The following is a 26,202-nucleotide window of genomic DNA, read 5'->3' on the forward strand; positions in this document are numbered from 1 at the left end:
ATCTCTAGATTTAAAGCATCTGGTACAGCACTATGCTGCAGAGATCTCGGTTTGCAGACCTTGCTCTCAGATTGTGTTTCACCTGGACAGTGAAATTGTCCCACCCCTTCAGGGCTTGCTTTCCAGTTGCTTCCCATAATGACTCACATGCTTGCAGCCAGTAAGGTTCTTTGACCTCTGAACATGCTGCTGAGGGATTCTCTTTCTTGACCTGGTGCTGGAGAGGGGTTCTCTTTCTTGACCCTGGTGCTGGAGAGGGGTTCCTGGAGAGGGATTCTCTTTCTTGACCTGGTGCTGGAGAGGGGTTCTCTTTCTTGACCCTGGTGCTGGAGAGGGGTTCTCTTTCTTGACCCTGGTGCTGGAGAGGGGTTCCTGGAGAGGGATTCTCTTTCTTGACCCTGGTGCTGGAGAGGGATTCTCTTTCTTGACCCTGGTGCTGGAGAGGGATTCTCTTTCTTGACCCTGGTGCTGGAGAGGGGTTCTCTTTCTTGACCCTGGTGCTGGAGAGGGATTCTCTTTCTTGACCCTGGTGCTGGAGAGGGATTCTCTTTCTTGACCCTGGTGCTGGAGAGGGGTTCCTGGAGAGGGGTTCCTGGAGAGGGGTTCTCTTTCTTGACCCTGGTGCTGGAGAGGGGTTCTTGGAGAGGGGTTCTCTTTCTTGACCCTGGTGCTGGAGAGGGATTCTCTTTCTTGACCCTGGTGCTGGAGAGGGGTTCCTGGAGAGGGGTTCCTGGAGAGGGGTTCTCTTTCTTGACCCTGGTGCTGGAGAGGGGTTCCTGGAGAGGGATTCTCTTTCTTGACCCTGGTGCTGGAGAGGGATTCTCTTTCTTGACCTGGTGCTGGAGAGGGATTCTCTTTCTTGACCCTGGTGCTGGAGAGGGGTTCCTGGAGAGGGGTTCCTGGAGAGGGGTTCTCTTTCTTGACCCTGGTGCTGGAGAGGGATTCTCTTTCTTGACCCTGGTGCTGGAGAGGGGTTCTCTTTCTTGACCCTGGTGCTGGAGAGGGGTTCCTGGAGAGGGATTCTCTTTCTTGACCCTGGTGCTGGAGAGGGATTCTCTTTCTTGACCTGGTGCTGGAGAGGGATTCTCTTTCTTGACCCTGGTGCTGGAGAGGGGTTCCTGGAGAGGGGTTCCTGGAGAGGGGTTCTCTTTCTTGACCCTGGTGCTGGAGAGGGATTCTCTTTCTTGACCTGGTGCTGGAGAGGGATTCTCTTGCTGGTTGGAGTATGGTTTGTGCTTTCAGTGTCTGGAGGTTGTAACGCTGTGTGATGTTTTGATGTGCTTCTCTCGTCAGGTTCGGATTCCTGCCTGTTATGACAAGCCCGGCACGACATACATTGACCAGTCTGCACCACAGGTACGCCTTAGACAGCTTATACTGCTTGGAGCACCGCTGACAACAAGGCAATGCAGTACTAGCAGCACTGTGCTATTGGGACTGTGTATGAGTGTCCCCTAAACTTTCCTTTGTGCTCAACACACATAACAATACATGGCTAGAAGAAACAACACCAGACTGAACAAGCGTACTGCTCTCAGTCAGAAAGGTCCTGTATAGTTTCAGCCTAGCTTACAATGTTCAGCACTAGCTTTGCAATCATAGTTTAAATTAGGGATGCAAGTCGGTTATGATCGGTTTGGTTTTTTATCAACTCTTTCAGCTGTTTTTAACGTTAAGACTTTTTTTTGGTAAAACAGAAATGAAAGTTTAAAACCGAAAAAACAGACTAAATTTGCTCAGCCTAGGGAACAGGACATACCAATATTACTGTGATTCAGTGTTATTGCATCACTCAAACCGATGCATTATAATTAATTAGACACAATGTAGAAAGAATAACATACTGTATTAAGGGACTGTGACAGGACTGTCGAGTGGTGACGTTCCCAGACCAGGAAGACACAAACAAGTACTGCGGTTTGAAACACTGTGTGCGTATTTATTTAAACAAAACACTTTTACAAAAACACAGCTCACAGAGCCAAAATAAAAACAAAAACAAATCTCGAACACAAAAACCCCTTCTCAAAACAAGTAGCAATTCTTTACTTTTCTTTAATCTTTACCTCCTTCTCTCTCGCTCGCTCGCTCTCTCCATTAACCCCCCCTACACAGACAAGCTTAAATACATGTGCCCATCTCCCAATCAGCAATCATTTCATCAACGCGGAGACAGACACATTCTGCACGAGAGTTTTGATACGCGCAGTTGACAGCCAATCTGTTAACAAATCATTAGCTGCCAGCCACGCGTTCTCATGAGATGTGGTCTGGCAGAGACGAGCTGCTAATATCAACCCTGCCAAACCACATTAACTATACAAGAATAACAACACATTGTGTTTTTAACCCCAAGCAATACATTTCTTTTTAAATCAGCAACCAGAAACCACTCCCTTTCAACACAATCAACAATACATTTATCATAAGGGCTCAGCCCAGCCACATATTTACATGCAGATCTCTGCCCTGCCACATGGACATGAAACTTTGTTTAGGTATTATTATTTTCCTGGTATTCGCATTGTCACTGTTGCTTGTTGCTTCCATATGTGGCGTTGGCGTGAAGCTGGCGACTTCTGGCGCCCCTTCTGTATACTGTCTTTTGGCCTCTCTCTAGCTCCCTGTGTCTTTTCAAAGTGCATGGAAACTATCCTGGCTCCATTGAGACAGAGGCATCAATTACCTTGACGACAGGCTCATTTGTGCCCGGTCTCAAGCACAGGCAGAGGCTCACACGGAACTTGTCACCGGCCACCTTCATCGGTTGGGCCTGACGGTGAATCGTGCAAATCAGCTTCCTAGACTCTTTGCCTCCCAGGAATCGACCCACTGCCCCCTTTGGTTCTCCATAACAGGAGATGGGGACCTACTGGTGATTAGATGCCTTGGCACACAAGAGGCCAAGACAGTGGCTGTATGCCTTCCCACCGCTCGTCATGCTCCCACTGTGTCTGGAGAAAATCAGGCAGGACTGGGCCATGGTGCTCCTAGTAGCCCCTTACTGGCCCAGGAGACTATGGTTTTCAGCTCTGATGCAGCTCCTGAGCGGCCAGCCTTGGAGCCTGCCCAATCGCCGCGATCTCAGGCACAGGGGACCTTATGGCATCCCGACCCATCGAGCCTACAGCTCTGGGTCTGGCCCCTGAACGGCTGCATTTAAGCCATCTGAGTCTGTCCAGTAGGGTCATTGACACCCTGCAAAATGCCAAAGCAGCGTCCACACGTTCCCAGTACGGGTACAAGTGGGGCGTCTTTCAGACTTGGTGTCTGCCTCTGATTTGTCCCATGGCAGTAATACTGCAATTTTGCAGGACCTATTTGATGAGGGGAAATTGCTGTCCACGTTAAAGGACTATTTCAGCTTGCCATGTCAAAATTGACAAAATTGTCTCCCCAGGAGCTTTTTTTTTAAAAAATTTAGTCGTTGCCAATTAGTTTTTTATTATTTTCTCCCCAATTTGAAATGCCCAATTATTTTTAGGCTCAGCTCACCGCTACCACCCCTGCGCTGACTCGGGAGGGGCGAAGATGAACACACGCTGTCCTCCGAAGCGTGTGCTGTCAGCCTCCCGCTTCTTTACACTCTGCAGACTCACCGTGCAGCCGCCTCAGAGCTACAGCGACTGAGGACAACGCAGCTCTGGGCAGCTTACAGGCAAGCCCGCAGGCGCCCGGCCAGACTACAGGGGTCGCTGGTGTGCGGTGAGCCGAGGACACCTTTGCCGACCTAACCCTCCCTCCCCCCGGACGACGCTCAGCCAATTGAGCGCCGCCCCCTGGGAGCTCCCGTCCACGGTCGGCTGTGGAATAGCCTGGACTCGAACCGGCGACGTCCAGGCTATAGAGCGCATCCTGCACTCTAGCGAGTGCTTTTACTGGATGCGCCACTCGGGAGCCCGGAGGGGCAATTTTTGAAAGGGGCTCGGCAGCTTCGGCAGCCTCTGAAGGATATTGTTCCTCGCTGGAGGCTTAACGTAGTGCTTGAGGCACTCATGAAGCCTCCATTTGAGCCCTTACATTCAGCTGAGCTGACATTCTTGTCACTTAAAGCGGCTTTCTTGCTTGCAGTCACCTCCACTAGCGAGTGAGTGAGATGCAAGCATTTTCAATTGCAAAAGCCAGCTTAATTTTTTCGGAAGCCAGGACAAAGGTTATGCTTTGTACCAATCCTGTTTTTTTGCCTGAAACTATCTCAGCATTCCACATCAACCAGTCTGTGGAATTGGAGGCTTTCCATTCACCTCCTTCCCAGTCTGACAGGGAGCGCCAGCTCCATACGCTCTGCCCTGTGCAGACACTAGCTTACTATGTTGGTAGGACACACAGTTGGAGGCAGTCCGAACAGTTTTTTGTCTGTTATGGGGCAAAGTCCCATGGACAAGCCCTGTCTAAACAGAGACTATCACAATGGATAACAGACACAGTCAAGACTGCCTATGAGCGAACCAACTTGCCCCCCTCTAGAAAAGCTCACTGACCATTCCACCAGGGGCATGGCAGCCTGTTGCAGGATTGGCTGGCTTTGGAACTCGAGTGTTGAGGACGGCTTCAGGGTCAGCCCATACAAGATAACATAGAGGTGAGTTTTCTCCCTCGATTTTTAGCCCCAGCTACTTGTTACTGGGGTTCCGAATGGTAACGCACAAGGCAGCATTGGCTTAGCCTTGTAGCATTCTGGTTGTTCTGCAATATTGCCTTGCGACGGCTTTGGTACACTCACCCATTCGGTAATGGTTACGTTTCGTACTTGATAGGGAATGTTGAGTTATTATCATAACCATGGTTCCCTGAAATAATAATGTAACGGTCGCTGCGTCCGTGATTGCAGCATGTTTGAAGGAAACATGATGCTAGCACCGTGTCTGCAGCCCTCTTGTGCTCTCGGGGGCGAGCATGGCTACGTCACAGGCACTAGCGCACAGCTTTGGTATCCTAGACTTCTTTCCAGGGTCAGTGTTGAAAGAGTTAACACGTCATGGCTTCTTGAAGTGTTTATGAAGTAGAAACTGAATCTTTAATCCAAAAGCGAGAGCAGAAGATACTCTTGCCCTTCCCAAAGGAAATCATTACAGAGCCGATCCTACCTGACCACCTCTCATTCAATTGAACTCAACACAGACTCCTACCTGACCATCTCTCATTCAATTGAACTCAACAGAGAGTCCTACCTGACCATCTCTCATTCAATTGAACTCATTGCACTGATAGTACCACAGGGCAGGGAATAAGACTCCCATTGCACAGCAGTTTGATTTAAAAGGGAACTGTAACGCAAATGAATCTATAACCATTTCAATAGAAAACATGTTAACTAAAGCTTTTGACGCATTTTCAGCCTCTCCTTGAGCAGTATAGCGTATAAAAACCATTAAAACAAATGAACATTGACTGTATTGGAGCTCTCTTCCGTCTTGCTTTGTGTGACGTCTTGTCGTTGACTCGCTCTATAGTCACACACAGTATTCTATTGAGCGCGTGTCCCGTTCCTGTATTATGTAGCCATTGTTTTGTTATGGCCGCCCTTTGTTGGTTTAAAGGCTCAGGCACACAAATACTTTTTGTTACTGTTTTTCCTTTTGTTATTTTTGCACCTGAATGCTTTGCGTTCTGACATCATTCACCCTGCCGGTGTTCCCTGGTGTGGAAGCGTTTGGTTGCAGTTCTTGCTGCTAAAGGTGGCGTAGCCAGTTATTGAGTCTAAGGGGGTGATTACTTTTTCACACGGGGACATTGGTGTTGCATAACTTTCTTTAATAAATAAATGAAATATGTGTCAATTTTTTATGTTATTTGTTCTTTCAGGGTCCCTTTTATCTAATATTAAGTTTTGGTTGAAGATCTGATAACATTCAGTGTCAAAAATATGCAAAAATGCAGAAAATCAGACGGGGCAAATACTTTTTCACAGCACTGTATATACCTGCTCATTGCCCAGAGAAGCTAATGAATGAATGGATTTGTTCCAATGCCCAACTCCTAGCGCTTGGAACATTATCTTTCTTGTGCTTACGATCTTCTGGTCCTCTGGTTTACTCTGCAGTGTGTGTTTCCATGTTGTTCCTCAGCTCTCTCTCCTCTCTCCCTCTGGTTTACTCTGCAGTGTGTGTTTCCATGTTGTTCCTCAGCTCTCTCTCTCTCTCTCCTCTCTCTCTCTCTGGTTTACTCTGCAGTGTGTGTTTCCATGTTGTCCTCAGCTCTCTCTCCTCTCTCTCTCTGGTTTACTCTGCAGTGTGTGTTTCCATGTTGTTCCTCAGCTCTCTCTCTCTCTCCTCTCTCCCTCTGGTTTACTCTGCAGTGTGTGTTTCCATGTTGTTCCTCAGCTCTCTCTCTCTCTCTCTCTCTCTCCTCTCTCTCTCTGGTTTACTCTGCAGTGTGTGTTTCCATGTTGTCCTCAGCTCTCTCTCCTCTCTCTCTCTCTGGTTTACTCTGCAGTGTGTGTTTCCATGTTGTTCCTCAGCTCTCTCTCTCTCTCTCCTCTCTCCCTCTGGTTTACTCTGCAGTGTGTGTTTCCATGTTGTTCCTCATCTCTCCCCTATCTCCCTCTGTTTCAGAATGATGCCCAGGTGTCTCTTGTGCTTCCTACTATCCACGAGGTAGACCTGTTCAGGTACTGGAGACAGCCAATGAAATAACCCGTGCATCACGAGTTGTGCTTCTATTGTACTACTTGAGGCAATGTGTAAGGATAACCCTGCCTTACCAATACTGCAGGTCTGCAGCTGTGTATTTACTTTCACACCCAGTTCCTTCCTAGACTATCGCTGCCACCTTGTGTCGTGGATGAGGAACTAAAGAATTTGTTTAACTGCAGAACCTGCACAGGGTTAGTTTGAAGATGCTTTATTCTCATGTACCCTCTCTCTCACATGTGTTAGCTTGAAGATGCTTTATTCTCATGCACCCTCTCTCTCACATGTGTTAGTTTGAAGATGGTTTATTCTCACATATCAGAATGCAGCCAACATATTCTCACAGAGATGAGATCTGAATATCCACCCCACACAGTGTCACAGAGATGAGATCTGAATATCCCCCTCACACAGTGTCACAGAGATGAGATCTGAATATCCACCTCACACAGTGTCACAGAGATTAGATCTGAATATCCTCCTCACACAGTGTCACAGAGATGAGATCTGAATATCCACCTCACACAGTGTCACAGAGATTAGATCTGAATATCCTCCTCACACAGTCACAGAGATGAGATCTGAATATCCACCTCACAGAGATGAGATCTGAATATCCACCTCACACAGTGTCACAGAGATGAGATCTGAATATCCTCCTCACAGAGATGGGATCTGAATATCCACCTCACACAGTGTCACAGAGATGAGATCTGAATATTCTCCTCAGTCACAGAAATGAGATCTGAATATCCTCCTCACACAGTGTCACAGAGATGAGATCTGAATGTCCACCTCACACAGTGTCACAGAGATGAGATCTGAATATCCACCCCACACAGTGTCACAGAGATGAGATCTGAATATCCACCTCACAGAGATGAGATCTGAATATCCTCCTCACACAGTGTCACAGAGATGAGATCTGAATATCCACCTCACAGAGATGAGATCTGAATATCCTCCTCACACAGTGTCACAGAGATGAGATCTGAATATCCACCTCACAGAGATGAGATCTGAATATCCTCCTCACAGAGATGAGATCTGAATATCCTCCTCACACAGTGTCACAGAGATGAGATCTGAATATCCACCTCACAGAGATGAGATGTGAATATCCACCCCACACAGTGTCACAGAGATGAGATCTGAATATCCACCTCAGAGATGAGATCTGAATATCCTCCTCACACAGTCACGGAGATGAGATCTGAATATCCACCTCACAGAGATGAGATGTGAATATCCACCTCACACAGTGTCACAGAGATGAGATCTGAATATCCACCTCACAGAGATGAGATCTGAATATCTTCCTCACACAGTCACAGAGATGAGATCTGAATATCCACCCCACACAGTGTCACAGAGATGAGATCTGAATATCCTCCTCACAGTGTCACAGAGATGAGATCTGAATATCCACCTCACTGAGATGAGATCTGAATATCCTCCTCACACAGTCACGGAGATGAGATCTGAATATCCACCCCACACAGTGTCACAGAGATGAGATCTGAATATCCTCCTCACAGTGTCACAGAGATGAGATCTGAATATCCTCCTCACACAGTCACAGAGATGAGATCTGAATATCCTCCTCACACAGTCACAGAGATAAGATGTGAATATCCACCCCACACAGTGTCACAGAGATGATATCTGAATATCCACCTCACAGAGATGAGATCTGAATATCCACCTCACACAGTGTCACAGAGATGAGATCTGAATATCCACCTCAGAGATGAGATCTGAATATCCTCCTCACACAGTCACAGAGATGAGATCTGAATATCCACCCCACACAGTGTCACAGAGATGAGATCTGAATATCCTCCTCACAGAGATGGGGGGGGGGGGGCTCAGAAGTAAAAGGTTTGAGAACCCCTGCTGTAGGAACTATGAAGATGGTAGATTTGCATTGTAATGGCCTGAATGAAACACCCCCAACCCACCCCTCTTAACTTTGAAATGTACAATGTAATGAGATTCAAGCTGCCTGTTGTAGGGATCGACTCTCAGAGCCTCTGGATGTTGTGCATGTAAACCAGAGTGGAGCTGGAATCAGGTGGGGAGGTAATGGGGTTCAGTGCCAGGCTGTGGGATTCGCTACAAGAGCATGGATTCCTTGTGCATGTCAGCATAGTGCAGCGATCCCTCCAGACTCCACTCATTTGGTTTATTCGTGCTGAGGCCATGTTGACAGAAAATGTTCCTGTTTTAAAGCCTGTCACATTTTTCTGATGTATAAGCCAGACAGAGAAATTAAAGTGGGAGCCCTGTAATGATTAATGTGTGCAAGGCTTATTCTCTGTTCAGAGGCCAGCTTGCTACACAGTGGCCTCTAACCTCTATGTCTGTGTCTCTGTGTGTGTGTGTTTGTGTGTCTCTTTTCTGTGTGTGTGTCTGTGCATGTGTCTCTGTCTGTGTGTGTCTGTGTGTGTGCATGTTTGTGTGTGTGTCTCGTGTGTGTGTCTCTGTGTCTGTCTCTGTCTGTGTGTGTGTCTCTTGTGTGTGTGTGTGTCTCTGTATCTGTCTGTGTATGTGTGTCTCTTGTGTGTGTGTGTCTTGTGTGTGTGTCTCTGTGTCTGTCTGTGTGTGTGTCTCTCATGTGTGTGTGTGTCTCTGTGTCTGTCTCTGTCTGTGTGTGTGTGTCTGTATGTGTCTCTGTCGGTGTGTGTGTCCCTGTGTGTGTGTGTGTGTGTCTGTGTCTGTCTGTGTCTGTGTGTGTGTCCCTGTGTGTGTGTGTGTGTCTGTCTCTGTGTGTATGTGTGTGTGTGTGTATGTGTCTCTGTGTCTGTCTCTGTCTCTGTCTGTGTGTGTCTGTGCCCCCGAGCAGGTGCTTTGGCCCGGTCTTTTTTCACATCCAGATGCTGTGGGAGCTGGTGTTGCTAGGGGAGTCGCTGGTTGTCATGGCACCCTCGCCCGCCGAGTCCTCGGAAACTGTGCTGGCGCTGGTCAGGTGAGTCGCTGCGGAGGGGAGCGCTTCCAGACATGTGAGCATTCAAATGATCCAGAACTGTTATACACTCAGGAGTGCTGAATTTAGAAATACCAAAAGAAACGTTATCGATTCAGCGACAAACATTTTGACTACAAGTCTTTCTCAATGTCATAAGAAGTTAAATTTAATATTTCTAGAAGTATTCGGCTGAACATCGCTTGAAAGAGGCACAAATTGCCATAATATCAAATATAAGTTACCTATATTAAAGTGTGACATTTTTTCTTGAGTTTCAGGGTTTAATTTTACACCCCAGATATTTCTATGCAGTTAACGGTGTTGAGTGGAGTTTTATTAGGTTTGCAGTGCTGAAAGAGTTCAAGATCACAACAGCTGTTAAAAGGATTGTTTTCTGAAGGAACTCTCTGATACGTTACTGTCTTTAAATCAGCCTGTCATTGCCATGCTTGGTTTTGAATATCCGAGCAGAGGCCCTGTGTGCGCGCACTGGTTAAAATAAACCCCCACCACTGAGCCTGTTTGTCAGGATGGACTTCCAATTAACAGGAACTCCAGCCTGAGCTGCCATTAACACTGGCTCTTTAAATGTCGTCTGACGGTTATGATGTGTACACCTATTCCACTTACACAGGAACTTCAGCCTCAGTCTACTGGAAGTCATAATAGTAGTATAGGATTTCATTTCGAAATGTCACACATTTCAATTGTCAGTTTTTCGTTAAGTATATTGAAAACTACAAAGCGGTGTGTAATTTAATATGTTAACATTCTTCAGCAGGTTTCATTGCACTTTATGAAGCTCAATGAGTTCATTCTATACGGTGATGCAAAACTTCAACGTAAATGTTGTGTCTTTTGAAACCTTGGTTATCACGAGTTTAAGGTTGTGGCTTTAATATTAAATGGACTTCCTTATGTTGCTGCATTCTGACAGTGTTCGGTACTAACCCGTGCAGCCTGTGTGAAGCAGCAGTGCCTGCTGTTCAGAACAGACTATAATCTCGTATTTGATGGGCCCTTTTCATCGAGGTTTGGAGTTTTAAAGATAGCTACAATGTCACAGACTGACAGGCTGCTTCTGTGTTCATTGTGAGGTTCTATTTACTCAGATGTTGTGGAAGCTGCTAATGATGGGTTTGGTGTCAGACGGGAGACAGTCGCAGCTTTTCATTTTAACAGCTTAATATCCTGCTTGGGGCTGTAAATAGCACAGCCAATCTAACACAGAATCATGTGTAATGTGGTGTTTTTATTATAGATCTGATATGAAATCCCCTGTGACGGGGACTAGTGGAGGCAATCCTCACATTTCACACATCTTTCAGTGTATCTGGAAACCCACTTCTCCAGGTGTCCTGAAAGTTGATATTCACATTATTCAGGATTGTTTATGCAATAGGTTTAGTATCCGGATCTGGTTTGTTTAACTGTTTGTGTCAGAGTGCAGGTTTTAGGGATTCATATGTTTTACATTCGAGTTGAGCTGGTTTTTGTTTTTCGTATTGTTTCCAGCTGTATTGCTCCTCTGAAGTACTGCAGTGATTTCAGACCCTACTTCACCATCCACGACAGTGAGTTCAAGGAGTACACTACGCGCACGCAGGCCCCGTGAGTATCGTGAGAGGGGGGAGGGGGTCACTAAGAGAGGCTCTCACCAGAGACAGCTCTGCAGAGGTGGGGTCACTAAGAGAGACTCTCACCAGAGACACAGCTGTGCAGAGGGGGGGTCACTAAAAGAGGCTCTCACCAGAGACACAGCTCTGCAGAGGGGGGGTCACTAAAAGAGGCTCTCACCAGAGACACAGCTCTGCAGAGGGGCGGTCACTAAGAGAGGCTCTCGCCAGAGACACAGCTCTGCAGAGGGGGGGTCACTAAGAGAGGCTCTCACCAGAGAGACACAGCTCTGCAGGGGGGGGTGTGCCTGGCTGTTGGTTAGTGCCCACCCTCTGCCCTGTTACACTTGGGGGTTACAAACTGTTTTCCCAAAAGCACCAAACAAGTCGACAGCTTGTCAGCCTCTGCATGAAAGATTCACAAGACTGAATGGCAAATAAATTAAGCCCATTACAGCACACTGCATTGTCCCTGGTGTGGAGTGCAATGGCACTGCATTGTCCTTGGTGTGTAGTGCAGTGGCACTGCATTGTCCTTGGTGTGGAGTGCAGTGGCACTGCATTGTCCCTGGTGTGGAGTGCAGTGGCACTGCATTGTTCTTGGTGTGGAGTGCAGTGGCACTGCATTGTTCTTGGTGTGGAGTGCAGTGGCACTGCATTGTCTTTGGTGTGGAGTGCAGTGGCACTGCATTGTTCTTGGTGTGGAGTGCAGTGGCACTGCATTGTCCTTGGTGTGGAGTGCAGTGGCACTGCATTGTTCTTGGTGTGGAGTGCAGTGTCACTGCATTGTTCTTGGTGTGGAGTGCATTGTCACTGCATTGTCCTTGGTGTGGAGTGCATTGTCACTGCATTGTCCTTGGTGTGGAGTGCATTGTCACTGCATTGTCCTTGGTGTGGAGTGCAATGGTGAGCTGCTGCCTCCTAACAGGTTCTCTCCTTCCTCAGTCCATCGGTTATCCTGGGAGTGACCAATCCTTTCTTTGCAAAGACACTGCAGCACTGGCCACACATCATCCGCATCGGAGACATGAAGCAAGCAGGTACTGTGCACTGCAGCTGCATCCGGGGCACTGCTCAAAGACAGATACATTTCCCTTCTCTGGGCTAAACAAGGTGTACTTGAAGGGAGACAGCATTGTGCACACTTATCAGAGCTATAATACAGACCCTCTCCCGGCCCGGCTCTCTGTTTGCATGTTTATAATACAGACCCTCTCCCGGCCCGGCTCTCTGTTTGCATGTTTATAATACAGACCCCCTCCCGGCCCGGCTCTCTGTTTTCATGTTTATAATACAGACCCCCTCCCGGCCCGGCTCTCTCTTTGCATGTTTATAATACAGACCCTCTCCCGGCCCGGCTCTCTGTTTTCATGTTTATAATACAGACCCCCTCCCGGCCCGGCTCTCTCTTTGCATGTTTATAATACAGACCCTCTCCCGGCCCGGCTCTCTGTTTGCATGTTTATAATACAGCCCCCCTCCCGGCCCGGCTCTCCGTTTACATGTTTATAATACAGACCCTCTCCCGGCCCGGCTCTCTGTTTGCATGTTTATAATACAGACCCTCTCCCGGCCCGGCTCTCTGTTTGCATGTTTATAATACAGACCCTCTCCCGGCCCGGCTCTCTGTTTGCATGTTTATAATACAGACCTTCTCCCGGCCCGGCTCTCTGTTTGCATGTTTATAATACAGACCCTCTCCCGGCCCGGCTCTCTGTTTACAGTTGTGCGATTCCTCCGCTGTGTTTCTCTACAGGAGACATTCCCAAACAAGTCAAGGTGAAGAAGCTGAAGAATCTCAAGACCTTGGACTCCAAACCTGGTAAAAATAAATCTGTTTTATATCATCTAGCTGTGAACAGCACTCACACTCTGCTTTCAGAAAGGGCAACTGGATACCAGTTAACAACACTCTAGTGACCTTCCCAACAGGAAGTACCTGGGTGCCCGAGGAATGTAGTAGCTGCCCCTCACGTGACTGAGAAAGCTGCATCTCCCGTTGCAAGTCATTGTCAGCCATGATGTAGCTGTTTTGGTGTCAAAGGCTCTTTTTAAATGTGTGTTTCTAAAGGGAAGCAGGCTGGTGCACTGCAGCTGATTCTGCTCTGTTTTGCAGGTGTATACAGCGCTTACAAGCCGTTCCTAAACCGGGACGAGGACATCATTAAGCAGCTACAGAAGGTATGTCCTACCAGTAGAGATAAGAGGCATCATGGAGACGGTGTCTTCAGCTGAGCTGCTCTTCTGACAGCAGTACTCTACCTTTTGTAATGATATTTGTTTATTTTGTGTACCTGCAGTTGCATGGCTGGAGGACGTCCTTTCGTATAAGAAAGAAAGAAACTTGATTTAAATGTTGTGGAAGTGTTTAGGATAAGAGAGAGAGGCTCATCGGTTGCTTGGAAATTTCTTTAGTGGATGAGCGGAGCAAAGGGTTCCTTTTGATAGCTGTAGCTTTGGCAGAAACAATCTGAGTGACTATAGACTAAAGCAGGGAGGCAGTATTGCTCACTCATTAGCGAGAGTATCTCTGATAACGGCAGTGGTGTGGTTCTCTGTGTTCACAGGGGATCCAGCAGAAGCGCCCGTCCGCAGCTCAGAATGCCATCCTCAGACGGTACTTCCTGGAGCTGACCCAGAGTTTCATCATTCCTCTAGTAAGAGCCTCAAGCAGAGCCTGTGACTGGCTGCAGCAGGGCTGGGGAGCTGCTTCCATTGACCCCATTCATAACCTGCTGTTGCAGAGCCTGTGACTGGCTGCAGCAGGGCTGGGGAGCTGCTTCCATTAACCCCATTCATAACCTGCTGTTGCAGAGCCTGCGACTGGCTGAAGCAGGGCTGAGGAGCTGCTTCCATTAACCCCATTCATAACCTGCTGTTGCAGAGCCTGTGACTGGCTGCAGCAGGGTTGGGGAGCTCCTTCTATTCATATCCTACTGCCGCTGTCACAGGTGTGAGGATGAGAGCTGCCTGAAGCAGAAACTCACTTTGCTGCATGTAAACTAAGTGCAGAGCTAACAAGTTCTGCTTACTATAGATGAGTGCAGTGAATTGTCACATGTAAATCGTATCATATAAGCAAAACAGGATAGTAGGATATAGCAGTGTTAATATTAGTGTTTTATATTTAGTATAACAGTCAATGCTCTTTTTAACACTCTGTACTGTACTATCAGAGCCCTGCTATTCATTTGAGTTTTGTTAAACTAAGTAATTCATTAATGTACTAATTACTTCATCAGTGCACTGTTTCACAGTTTCACTTTTCTTATTGTCAACATTTTTAGCTGAATGTTTGTATAAACTTGTTTTTCCGTAACTAATTTCAGATGTGATACAAACATGTTTAAAACAGTAGCAGGAAATGACATGAAGTGTTCCCCAAATGTGGACAGAGCTGTTTGGAGTTGTGATTTAACTGCAGTGACACTGGAGACTGGACTCATGCACAGTCACTTGTAAACGTTTGCTGTCTTCTTTTGATTTTAGGAACGCTATCTAGCTAGTTTAATGCCACTTCAGAAAAGCATCTCCCCATGGAAGGTAAGTCGATAACTTCCACACTTTTTAAATCACTAAGACACTCCCAGCCAATCAGAACGCTGGATTTCAGGACATTCCGGTACATAAGTGTTGTCTTGTTCATGGTACAAGAAAAAGCTCTGAAGACACCAACAACAACATTTAGTGTATCGTGTTCTTTTAAACAATACATACATAAAAGCATGATTTGTACAGTTGATCGTGTCTCTTATGGTATAGGAGTGTTTTCTCGCTTCAACACACCCAAAGAAGACACGCTTTTATACAAAAATAGGTTGTTGATTGCCATGTGTGCCACTGTAACTGACTGCCCCCTGTTCTCTGACCCTGTGTACTGTTCCTCCTCTGCTCCACTGTTCTCTGACCCTGTGTGCTGTTCCTCCTCTGCGCCACTGTTCTCTGACCCTGTGTGCTGTTCCTCCTCTGCCATCCCTGTTCTCTGACCCTGTGTGCTGTTCCTCCTCTGCCCCCCCTGATCTCTGACCCTGTGTGCTGTTCCTCCTCTGCCCCCCTGTTTTCTGACCGTGTGCTGTTCCTCCTTTGCCCCCCCTGTTCTCTGACCCTGTGTGCTGTTCCTCCTCTGCCCCCCTGTTTTCTGACCGTGTGCTGTTCCTCCTTTGCCCCCCGTTCTCTGACCCTGTGTGCTGTTCCTCCTCTGCCCCCCCTGCTCTCTGACCCTCCTCTAACCCTCCTCCTCTCCAGACCCCCCCCCAGCTGCGTGCGTTCAGCCAGGAGGAGTTCATGAAGACCCTGGAGAAGGCGGGCCCGCAGCTCACCTCGCACCTCAAGGGAGACTGGATCGGCCTGTACAGGTGACAGAGCAGTGCGGCGGCCTGCGGGCCTATCCCAGGCTGCTTTATAGCAGTGTATAGAGCTAGCAGCATGCTAACCATCTTTAAATCCATTCTCTTACCTCTTCTTAGCTTTAGTAACATCATCACTGCCCCTTTAAAGGAGGGCTAACCAAGGCTTTAAACTTGATTTTTATACCTCTTATAAGCACTGACTAGCAACATTTGATCTGCCCCCCTTATTTTATTGTAAATAAAGGATGGCTATTGGAGCATGTCACCACTAAGTTCAGGTGGCCTGTGATGCTGGTACACCGTGTTTGTATCTCTGAGCACACTCCTGGTTCAGTGCTGTACGCTGTGTTACTGACAGGGGCTCCTGGTTTAATGCTGTACGCTGTGTTACTGACAGGCTCCTGGTTCAGTGCTGTACGCTGTGTTACTGACAGGGGCTCCTGGTTTAATGCTGTACGCTGTGTTACTGATGGGCTCCTGGTTTAATGCTGTACGCTGTGTTACTGACAGGGGCTCCTGGTTTAATGCTGTACGCTGTGTTACTGACAGGGGCTCCTGGTTTAATGCTGTATGCTGTGTTACTGACAGGGGCTCCTGGTTTAATGCTGTACGCTGTGTTACTGACAGGGGCTCCTGGTTCAGTGCTGTACGCTGTGTTACTGACAGGGACTCCTGGTTTAATGCTGTACGCTGTGTTACTGACAGGGGCTCCTGGTTTAATGCTGTGCACTGTGTTACTGATGGGCTCCTGGTTTAATGCTGTATGCTGTGTTACTGACAGGGGCTCCTGGTTTAATGCTGTGCACTGTGTTACTGATGGGCTCCTGGTTTAATGCTGTACGCTGTGTTACTGACAGGGGCTCCTGGTTTAATGCTGTACGCTGTGTTACTGACAGGGGCTCCTGGTTTAATGCTGTACGCTGTGTTACTGACAGGGGCTCCTGGTTTAATGCTGTGCACTGTGTTACTGACAGGGGCTCCTGGTTTAATGCTGTGCACTGTGTTACTGACAGGGGCTCCTGGTTTAATGCTGTGCACTGTGTTACTGACAGGGGCTCCTGGTTTAATGCTGTGCACTGTGTTACTGATGGGCTCCTGGTTTAATGCTGTACGCTGTGTTACTGACAGGGGCTCCTGGTTTAATGCTGTACGCTGTGTTACTGACAGGCTCCTGGTTTAATGCTGTATGCTGTGTTACTGACAGGGGCTCCTGGTTTAATGCTGTGCACTGTGTTACTGACAGGGGCTCCTGGTTTAATGCTGTGTTACTGACAGGGGCTCCTGGTTTAATGCTGTGCACTGTGTTACTGACAGGGGCTCCTGGTTTAATGCTGTGCACTGTGTTACTGATGGGCTCCTGGTTTAATGCTGTGCACTGTGTTACTGACAGGGGCTCCTGGTTTAATGCTGTACGCTGTGTTACTGACAGGGACTCCTGGTTTAATGCTGTACGCTGTGTTACTGACAGGGGCTTCTGGTTTAATGCTGTACGCTGTGTTACTGACAGGGGCTCCTGGTTTAATGCTGTGCACTGTGTTACTGACAGGGGCTCCTGGTTTAATGCTGTGCACTGTGTTACTGATGGGCTCCTGGTTTAATGCTGTACGCTGTGTTACTGACAGGGGCTCCTGGTTTAATGCTGTACGCTGTGTTACTGACAGGGGCTTCTGGTTTAATGCTGTACGCTGTGTTACTGACAGGGGCTCCTGGTTTAATGCTGTGCACTGTGTTACTGACGGGGGCTCCTGGTTTAATGCTGTGCACTGTGTTACTGATGGGCTCCTGGTTTAATGCTGTACGCTGTGTTACTGACAGGGACTCCTGGTTTAATGCTGTGCACTGTGTTACTGACAGGGGCTTCTGGTTTAATGCTGTGCACTGTGTTACTGATGGGCTCCTGGTTTAATGCTGTACGCTGTGTTACTGATGGGCTCCTGGTTTAATGCTGTACGCTGTGTTACTGACAGGGGCTCCTGGTTTAATGCTGTACGCTGTGTTACTGACAGGGGCTCCTGGTTTAATGCTGTACGCTGTGTTACTGACAGGGGCTCCTGGTTTAATGCTGTGCACTGTGTTACTGACAGGGGCTCCTGGTTTAATGCTGTGCACTGTGTTACTGACAGGGGCTCCTGGTTTAATGCTGTGCACTGTGTTACTGACAGGGGCTCCTGGTTTAATGCTGTGCACTGTGTTACTGATGGGCTCCTGGTTTAATGCTGTACGCTGTGTTACTGACAGGGGCTCCTGGTTTAATGCTGTACGCTGTGTTACTGACAGGCTCCTGGTTTAATGCTGTATGCTGTGTTACTGACAGGGGCTCCTGGTTTAATGCTGTGCACTGTGTTACTGACAGGGGCTCCTGGTTTAATGCTGTGTTACTGACAGGGGCTCCTGGTTTAATGCTGTGCACTGTGTTACTGACAGGGGCTCCTGGTTTAATGCTGTGCACTGTGTTACTGATGGGCTCCTGGTTTAATGCTGTGCACTGTGTTACTGACAGGGGCTCCTGGTTTAATGCTGTACGCTGTGTTACTGACAGGGGCTTCTGGTTTAATGCTGTACGCTGTGTTACTGACAGGGGCTCCTGGTTTAATGCTGTGCACTGTGTTACTGACAGGGGCTCCTGGTTTAATGCTGTACGCTGTGTTACTGACAGGGACTCCTGGTTTAATGCTGTACGCTGTGTTACTGACAGGGGCTTCTGGTTTAATGCTGTACGCTGTGTTACTGACAGGGGCTCCTGGTTTAATGCTGTGCACTGTGTTACTGACAGGGGCTCCTGGTTTAATGCTGTGCACTGTGTTACTGATGGGCTCCTGGTTTAATGCTGTACGCTGTGTTACTGACAGGGGCTCCTGGTTTAATGCTGTACGCTGTGTTACTGACAGGGGCTTCTGGTTTAATGCTGTACGCTGTGTTACTGACAGGGGCTCCTGGTTTAATGCTGTGCACTGTGTTACTGACGGGGGCTCCTGGTTTAATGCTGTGCACTGTGTTACTGATGGGCTCCTGGTTTAATGCTGTACGCTGTGTTACTGACAGGGACTCCTGGTTTAATGCTGTGCACTGTGTTACTGACAGGGGCTTCTGGTTTAATGCTGTGCACTGTGTTACTGATGGGCTCCTGGTTTAATGCTGTACGCTGTGTTACTGACAGGGGCTCCTGGTTTAATGCTGTACGCTGTGCTACTGACAGGGGCTTCTGGTTTAATGCTGTGTTACTGACAGGGGCTCCTGGTTTAATGCTGTACGCTGTGTTACTGACAGGGGCTCCTGGTTTAATGCTGTATGCTGTGTTACTGACAGGCTCCTGGTTTAATGCTGTACGCTGTGTTACTGACAGGGGCTCCTGGTTCAGTGCTGTACGCCGTGTTACTGACAGGGGCTCCTGGTTTAATGCTGTACGCTGTGTTACTGACAGGGACTCCTGGTTTAATGCTGTACGATGTGTTACTGACAGGGGCTCCTGGTTTAATGCTGTACGCTGTGTTACTGACAGGGGCTCCTGGTTTAATGCTGTACGCTGTGTTACTGACAGGGGCTCCTGGTTTAATGCTGTACGCTGTGTTACTGACAGGGGCTCCTGGTTTAATGCTGTACGCTGTGTTACTGACAGGGACTCCTGGTTTAATGCTGTACGCTGTGTTACTGACAGGGGCTCCTGGTTTAATGCTGTGCACTGTGTTACTGACAGGGGCTCCTGGTTTAATGCTGTACGCTGTGTTACTGACAGGGACTCCTGGTTTAATGCTGTACGCTGTGTTACTGACAGGGGCTCCTGGTTTAATGCTGTACGCTGTGTTACTGACAGGGACTCCTGGTTTAATGCTGTACGCTGTGTTACTGACAGGGGCTCCTGGTTCAGTGCTGTACACTGTGTTACTGACAGTCGCTCCTGGTTTAATGGCTGGTTTGTGGCTTGTTTCCCACTCAAGGCAGTTCTTGAAGTCTCCGAACTTCGACGGCTGGTTCCGGACGCGGAGGAAGGAGGTGAGCCAGAAACTGGAGGCACTGCACCTGGAGGCACTCTGTGAGGAGGTGAGGAGAAAGAGAGAGGGGGTGAGGAGGGCTCCTGTCATGCCAATAATCTGAGAGGGGGGATGATATGGGGGGGTGGGGGGTGTATGGGTAAGTCAGTCCCAGGTGTGTTTTGTTTAAGTGCAGAATGAATAATGTGCTTTGGGGCTGTGCATTGCACTATAGACTTGAAAACAAACCACCTTCACATTATAGAAACTACAGTGGAGAGAGGGAGAATAAAAAGGTACAAGAAAATATGTAGGAGTGTCAAATTGACCATGAAACGGGATCTCTGCAGCTTCAACACAATAGAGCAGTCCTAGCAAGGGTTTAACTCTGATTTACACTGCTGTGGTGTCACTGTTACAAAACTTGAAATAGTGAACTAAATAGAAACATGGTAATACATGTATTGCAGGTTGTGACTAGAGATCGATGTCTAGGTCTGCAGTGAGCTCTTGGTCACGTTCTAAACTTTTTATTTCTTAGCGTTAGCTTCTAAGTTGATTTGTTACGAGTGCCTGAAGCAGAAGTGTAACTGCTGGCATGCCTGAGTTCATGTATACTGTGTGTTCTGCAGGATTTTCTGCTCCGGATTCAGAAACACACAGAGGTGGAGACTGTGGACCTTGTGTTGAAGCTAAAAGATAAACTGGTGAGCGTTTCCTTCCTTGGTATTCATGGTATCCTAGGGATCAGTGACGCTAATGGCAGAGACATATGGTCTTCTTGTATAGTGCTGGGAAAGATGCAGAATGACTGACTGGGGGCCGTTCCATTGTTCATTAGACTTGACCGGTCCCACGTGGGGCTCCCTAAGAGGAGACTTGAACAAAGTGTTTCAGTTCCTAAAAGGGGTAATCAAAGTGACCCCATCACGGTTTCCACTCCAGCCCAGAACGGAGGACACATGGAGGCGGAGTAGGTGGAGACCCTAAGTGGGTCACCAGAGCAGGATTCTGCTGCAGTTCAGACATATTCTAACCCATACCAATGACACACACCACCTGCACTGACTAGGCTCTTTATAGTTGATACACTGCTGTATTCTAGGATTCTCTCAGTAAAGTGTCCGGTACAGAATACCCATTTCACTGCCACGTTGTAGACGTATCAGTGGTTAGATTTTTCACTTCATGTTTACAAGCCGTTCTATCTGATATCCCATTCCTCTTTGATTGTCCCGGGAATGCTAGTTTTCCACATATCTATTGAACCCTAATCCAGTTGTGATGATGATTGGAGCTGTTTTGAACTGGTCCCAATGGCTCTGCCCAATGCCCCCCATGTTGCAGGTGCAGGCGGAGAGAGATCAGCTGCCAGTCAAGCCTGAGACCCTGGTCAAGCTGCGGACACACATTGAGGCGGTCATCCTGGCACTCCCCGCAGACCTGCAGGGAATCCTGCTGAAGCCTGGGACCCCCTGAGGAGGCTGACTGCTGAGTGCTCTGCAATGAAATCATGGAGAGGAGCAGAGAGACCAGAGGAGCAAGCAGGGATCTCAACACCACACATGCACCGTTCACAAAGGATGGGTGGGAAACGGAGGACTGTTAAGTATTTTCAATCATGGTTTTACACAATAAGTGCACTTGTATCGGTTAAACTGAGCCAAAGAACATTGTGCAGTGCTGGCATTGCAGTTCGACCGAAACTAGAAGCAAGTGCCTACACTACAATATACTGTACTAATCGACTGCTGCACTACCAGCAGTGGACTGCAGGGGGAGCATCACTACACGAGAGACACGGCCGCCCTTGAGAGCACAGCCTCTGACTGCAGCTGCTGAGGAAAGCTCCTGCACGGATATGCATGGAGCGTGCAATCTATTGTTGGGTACATTCATTTTAATAGTTACATAAAAATAAAAGGAGAGCTAAACTAAACCTTCTGGTAGCATCATCCCATGGCTGTCCTCGGTTCCAGAAGCACTGGGACACACAGCACCTCAGAGCAGCTAGGAGGGATTACTTCCACAACAGAAGGGCTCCCTCTCTGTACAACCCTCGTGCACACTCACGCAAGCAGTCTGATTTCTTCAGTTATTCAGCCCCTTGTGGTCTGACTGAAGTATGAGTTGGGAGGGGAAGGTGTGGTTTTCACTGTGAACCACAGGGGGTGCTGTGTGTCACAGCATGTCTGTTGCTGCTCAGTGTGACTGCCATTGCTTTCTATAGCGGCCTGCATCGCAGGAATTGTGCTGTCTTTTAAAACTGACCACAATGTGTGAGTGACGCTGTGCAGAATCCTGCTCTACCACTTTCTTCCTGTGTGTTTATTTTCTACCTTTGCTTTGTAAAATGTGCCCCACCCCAGGGAGATTATGGAGTTCAAAAGCAGATGTGGTGGCCTGTACTGTAGTTTTCCACGGTTTGAAATGTTTTGGTGTGTTTTAAGTGGGGATGATTGCCCTCAGTGAGGCAGTGTAATGATGATGGCGGATGACAGTGCTGTGATGATGTGAAACAGTCATTACAGCAGCAGTTCCAATCCAGGACCGCCATGCAGGGCTGCCACGGTTGTCAGGCTTATTTGGTTGTTAGGCAACCATTAACCATTGACTTTCTCTCTTTCTTTCTATGTTTTTTAAAATATATATGTATTTTAACATGCATTAAATTTTCTATATAAATCTATTCTCATACAAACTGTCGAAGTGAAGGTACTAGATACTATATAGAGCACAGTACCAAGCGTCTTCTATTTTATTAACAGTTTTTAAAAAGACATGGTCTGTCACCTATTTTAATAAACTAATACAGTAATGGCACCGCAACTCTGGCACTCTGACTACCCACTTTGTGAACTTTATTCATAGTTATCTTTTGTATCAAAGCCATAGCCATGGATATCCGCTGTGACTGTCTATCAGCTGTGCAAACAGAACGGGTGTCATGTCGAGTTGTCTCTAATTACCTGCTGCTGTCACCTAGAGAAGTATTTTTATAACAGGGAACAATAAAGTGGCATCAGAAGCCTGTGGATTGAGTTGTGTGCTTTCTCTGAGATGAGACCAGGAGGCACTTTGAACATTTGGTCTATATGCCTTCATTTGTGTTTCTCGTTATCCGCTGTGCTTCATACTGCATTGCTTCGGGTATTGCTTGGTCTATTTGTGCATGCGTCAGCATGCTGTGCTGTACAGTGTGTTCATGAATTCACTGGGCTCCAGGGAGAACACTAGCTACAGAGAAAGGTATAGCCAGCATCCTCAAAGCTGTGTCTGTGAGCAAATCTATAGCCGTGAAACCAGCTGACAGTGCGTACCACTGCAGAAACTGATGTAATACTAGAGGAACTAGCGTTACAATTTGATCCTGTGTGCTGTCAATCTGTTGCCCTGTGCTCTCAATCTGCTGCTCTGTGCTCTCAATCTGCAGCTCTGTGCTCTCAATCTACTGCTCTGTGCTCCTGTTGCACTGTGCTCTCAATCTGTGCTCTTGTGCAGTTTGATGGATCTGTATTTTAATGTCACGAGAGAAAAGTGATCATGCCTGCAACAGTCTGAGAAAAACTGAAACGTGCCTCTGGCAAAAACTCCATTGGGCAATTCTAGAACTGCCAACTGGGCTCCTAGTGCAGCCAAACTTGAGAACAGAAAATGCAGCTCCTGTGTGTGTGTCTGTTCAAATACACTTCATTTGACTGATGCTACGGAAGGCATGTTTTTACAGCATACACATATTCACGTGATTGCAGTGAGAAGCGCTCCCAGTGATTGCAAACATCACTAAAAGGTAAGGGAACGGTCAAATGAAGTTTGAATCTACTGTTCATAGACTATGAAAACGCTTCCTCACACAAATACATGCTCCTCTCTGATCCTCCATGTAGAAAGCATTGTGGTTTGGTGTTTCAGACAGAAAGGTTGCTAATCCACCAATAACAAAGCTTTTCTCTTGATGAAACTCAAAGCTTCAAATCAACGTCAGCAGTCAGTAATATAAAACAAGGGTGCCGGTGTCTTTGCTGCTCTGGGAGTTCCTCGGATAGTTGAGAGGTAGGTGTTCTGGATTTCAATATACCTTCTTTCCCAGGGCACAAAAAACAAACAGCTTTCAATCTTCTGCAGCGTGTGTGGCACATTAATCCACACCGACCACCAGAAAGGAGCACAAAGGACAAACGAAAATGTTGCCTTCACATGTCGGCCAAAAATGCAGTATTCCCTGTGGAAGTTTTCTCCTCTCTGCTGGAACGAGCACAGGGTATCTGTGTAGAAAGGAACTTGCCTGCTCGCACATTCTTTTTGCATGTGTATCGCATCCATTTGAAATGTAATCTTTAACAACATCATGTGTTAATACTCCTCTCATCTCAGAATGCTGAACCACACATTGAAGACTGAAGTGGTTTAAGGAAGCTGCTCACACTAAGAGGATTACACGAGTCGCAAAGCACATTCCTGCAAACATACCCTGTGGCAGTTCAGTTAGAGGTGAAGCCACTTCCACTGGAAATGTTTCAGTTTTGGGTCTCACCCTCTCTTATAAACCCTTATCCTGTTGAGTGTAATGCCTGTCAGTGTTTGCTCCGGGTCACTGCTTCTCTTCACAGACCTGCTTGTGGTTTGTCAGCTGCAGTGAGTAACTGAATTCCAATCCGAGTGCCATCAGTCAGCTCAGAGCACCCACACCCTGTTAGTACACACACTCTACAGCTGCACAGCACTGCTGTCCTGGAGCCTGCCCACGCGGGAGACAGCCTGTGGAGCCACAGGGCAGTTCCTCGGAGAAATCATCAGGAGATAGAGCTGTACCTGGGAAAACAAGAGGAAAGTCCAGGGCGGAGATCCTGTGGAGGGACCAGGACAGCTCCTCCGTGATCACATTTCAAACTCTTCAGGGGAGGGAGAGTGTCAGCACTCCAGGACAGCTCCTCCGTGATCACATCTCAAACTCTTCAGGGGAGGGGGGGTGTCAGCACTCCAGGACAGCTCCTCCGTGATCACCTCTCAAACTCTTCAGGGGAGGGGGGGGTGTCAGCACTCCAGACTGTGTGGAGCAGCGGTAGTTCATTAGTTCCAATGCTGCAAGACTTTTTTTGCTAATTTTGTACTCATGGTGCGATGATGACTATAATGACTGGTACGACAGTGTCTTCTGCAGTCGTAGTCCATGGCTAAAACAATTACTTAACTAGACCCTTAATTGAACTGATAATTTGCTTAATTATACCTTTTTAATGGTTTTTAGCTCCTACGAAGTTGCAGAGTTCAAGGTACTTATAAAAATGTTATAGCTAACTTGAAATCTGCAACTGTTTAGAGCTGAAAACAAGTAAAAAGGTCTAATTAAGCAAATGATCATTTCAATGAAGGGTCTATTTAAGTAACTGAGAGCTCAGTGGGAATGAAAACCAGCAGACACAGGGGGTCCCAGGACCAGGGCTGGGAACATTGATTTAGTCCTACAGCCACAAGATGTCGCTGTAGCCTTCAAGTAATCCATGCAATGAGCAATCATTAAACAATCATACCATTACACTACTTTAACCATCTGAATGGGTCATCCCATTAATACAAAGCACGTACTAGCAGATTCATAAACAGAACTGACATCTATTTAACCCTTACATCTCTGAATACATAGAACAGGATTTTGAAAGGAAGTTTTTTTTCAATGTAATTGTAAATACATTTGTAGGTTTTAATTTACCGGTACACTTTTATGTAAATCTTGTAATAATAAAATGTTCTTGCGATCTGGATCTCCCCGGGCACAAATACATATTTCTTCAACAGAAGAGAAGATCCTGTTTTTTTTTTTTTTTAATGGATTTCCTGGTTCTGGCACCGATCCCTGAATACTATAGATATTCTAACCACTTATTGAAATCTGGGCATTTGATTCTGTAACGTCTATAAGCTGTGTTTATTTATTTTTTCTTTCTTTGTTTTGTTTGTATTAGTTTTGTTTTGTTCTTTGAATATAATGTAAAAAAAGGTTGTTCATAAGAAGCCCATGAGTGTTACTGTAGCTGCCAGTATTTTATATATATATATATATATATATATATATATATATATATATATATATATATATATATATACAGTGCCTTACAAAAGTATTCAGACCCCTGACCAATTCTCTCATATTACTGAATTACCTGATTTCCATTTCACGAGAGTAGATGTTAAAACTTCATGCTTATTTGAACTCGGCTCTCGCCAAGATAAGCACCAACTAAGACGTAGCTTTACAGTAAACTGGTGTGATCCATATGTGTCTCCATCCATTTACGTTTCCTTCCTTATGATGATGTAGATATCCTTCTGTCTGGTGTTGATGGCTGAAGTGTAATGCTCAGTGTTTTAAAATAAAATATCAAACGGAACGAAATTTCAATGTACCATTTGTAATTCAGTAATATGAGAGAATTGGTCAGGTGTCTGAATACTTTTGCAAGGCACTGTGTGTGTGTATATATATATATATATATATATATATATATATATATATATATATATACACACACACACACATGTACAATACAAATACAACTTTACATTGCCATAGTGCCTGAGTGCTTTACAATGGAACGATAGATCTCAAATCTTATCAAAGCTATTCAGAAAAAGTCAGGGTTAGAAATGTGCCTTAGGCCTAGATTTGAA

The 26,202-nt window shown here is 46.8% G+C and overlaps 1 protein-coding gene across 1 annotated transcript in view; it reads left to right on the forward strand.

The window, feature by feature from the left end:
• The window catches only part of LOC117963999 (protein DENND6A-like), a 45,554-nt gene extending 22,990 nt beyond the window's left edge, over nt 1–22,564 (forward strand). Inside the window, exons 8-20 of the mRNA XM_058999370.1 lie at nt 1,294–1,356; nt 6,555–6,610; nt 9,478–9,600; nt 11,116–11,211; nt 12,162–12,256; nt 12,973–13,038; nt 13,333–13,397; nt 13,784–13,873; nt 14,706–14,759; nt 15,462–15,571; nt 19,501–19,603; nt 20,166–20,240; nt 20,881–22,564. Of these exons, the coding sequence (XP_058855353.1) occupies nt 1,294–1,356; nt 6,555–6,610; nt 9,478–9,600; nt 11,116–11,211; nt 12,162–12,256; nt 12,973–13,038; nt 13,333–13,397; nt 13,784–13,873; nt 14,706–14,759; nt 15,462–15,571; nt 19,501–19,603; nt 20,166–20,240; nt 20,881–21,012 (1,128 nt within the window). The 3' untranslated portion in view covers nt 21,013–22,564. The remainder of the gene's footprint in view (nt 1–1,293; nt 1,357–6,554; nt 6,611–9,477; nt 9,601–11,115; nt 11,212–12,161; nt 12,257–12,972; nt 13,039–13,332; nt 13,398–13,783; nt 13,874–14,705; nt 14,760–15,461; nt 15,572–19,500; nt 19,604–20,165; nt 20,241–20,880) is intronic.
• The last annotated feature ends 3,638 nt before the right edge of the window (nt 22,565–26,202 follow it).

This window comes from Acipenser ruthenus, chromosome 25, assembly GCF_902713425.1.
Source record: "Acipenser ruthenus chromosome 25, fAciRut3.2 maternal haplotype, whole genome shotgun sequence".
In the NCBI taxonomy this organism is placed as follows: domain Eukaryota; kingdom Metazoa; phylum Chordata; class Actinopteri; order Acipenseriformes; family Acipenseridae; genus Acipenser; species Acipenser ruthenus.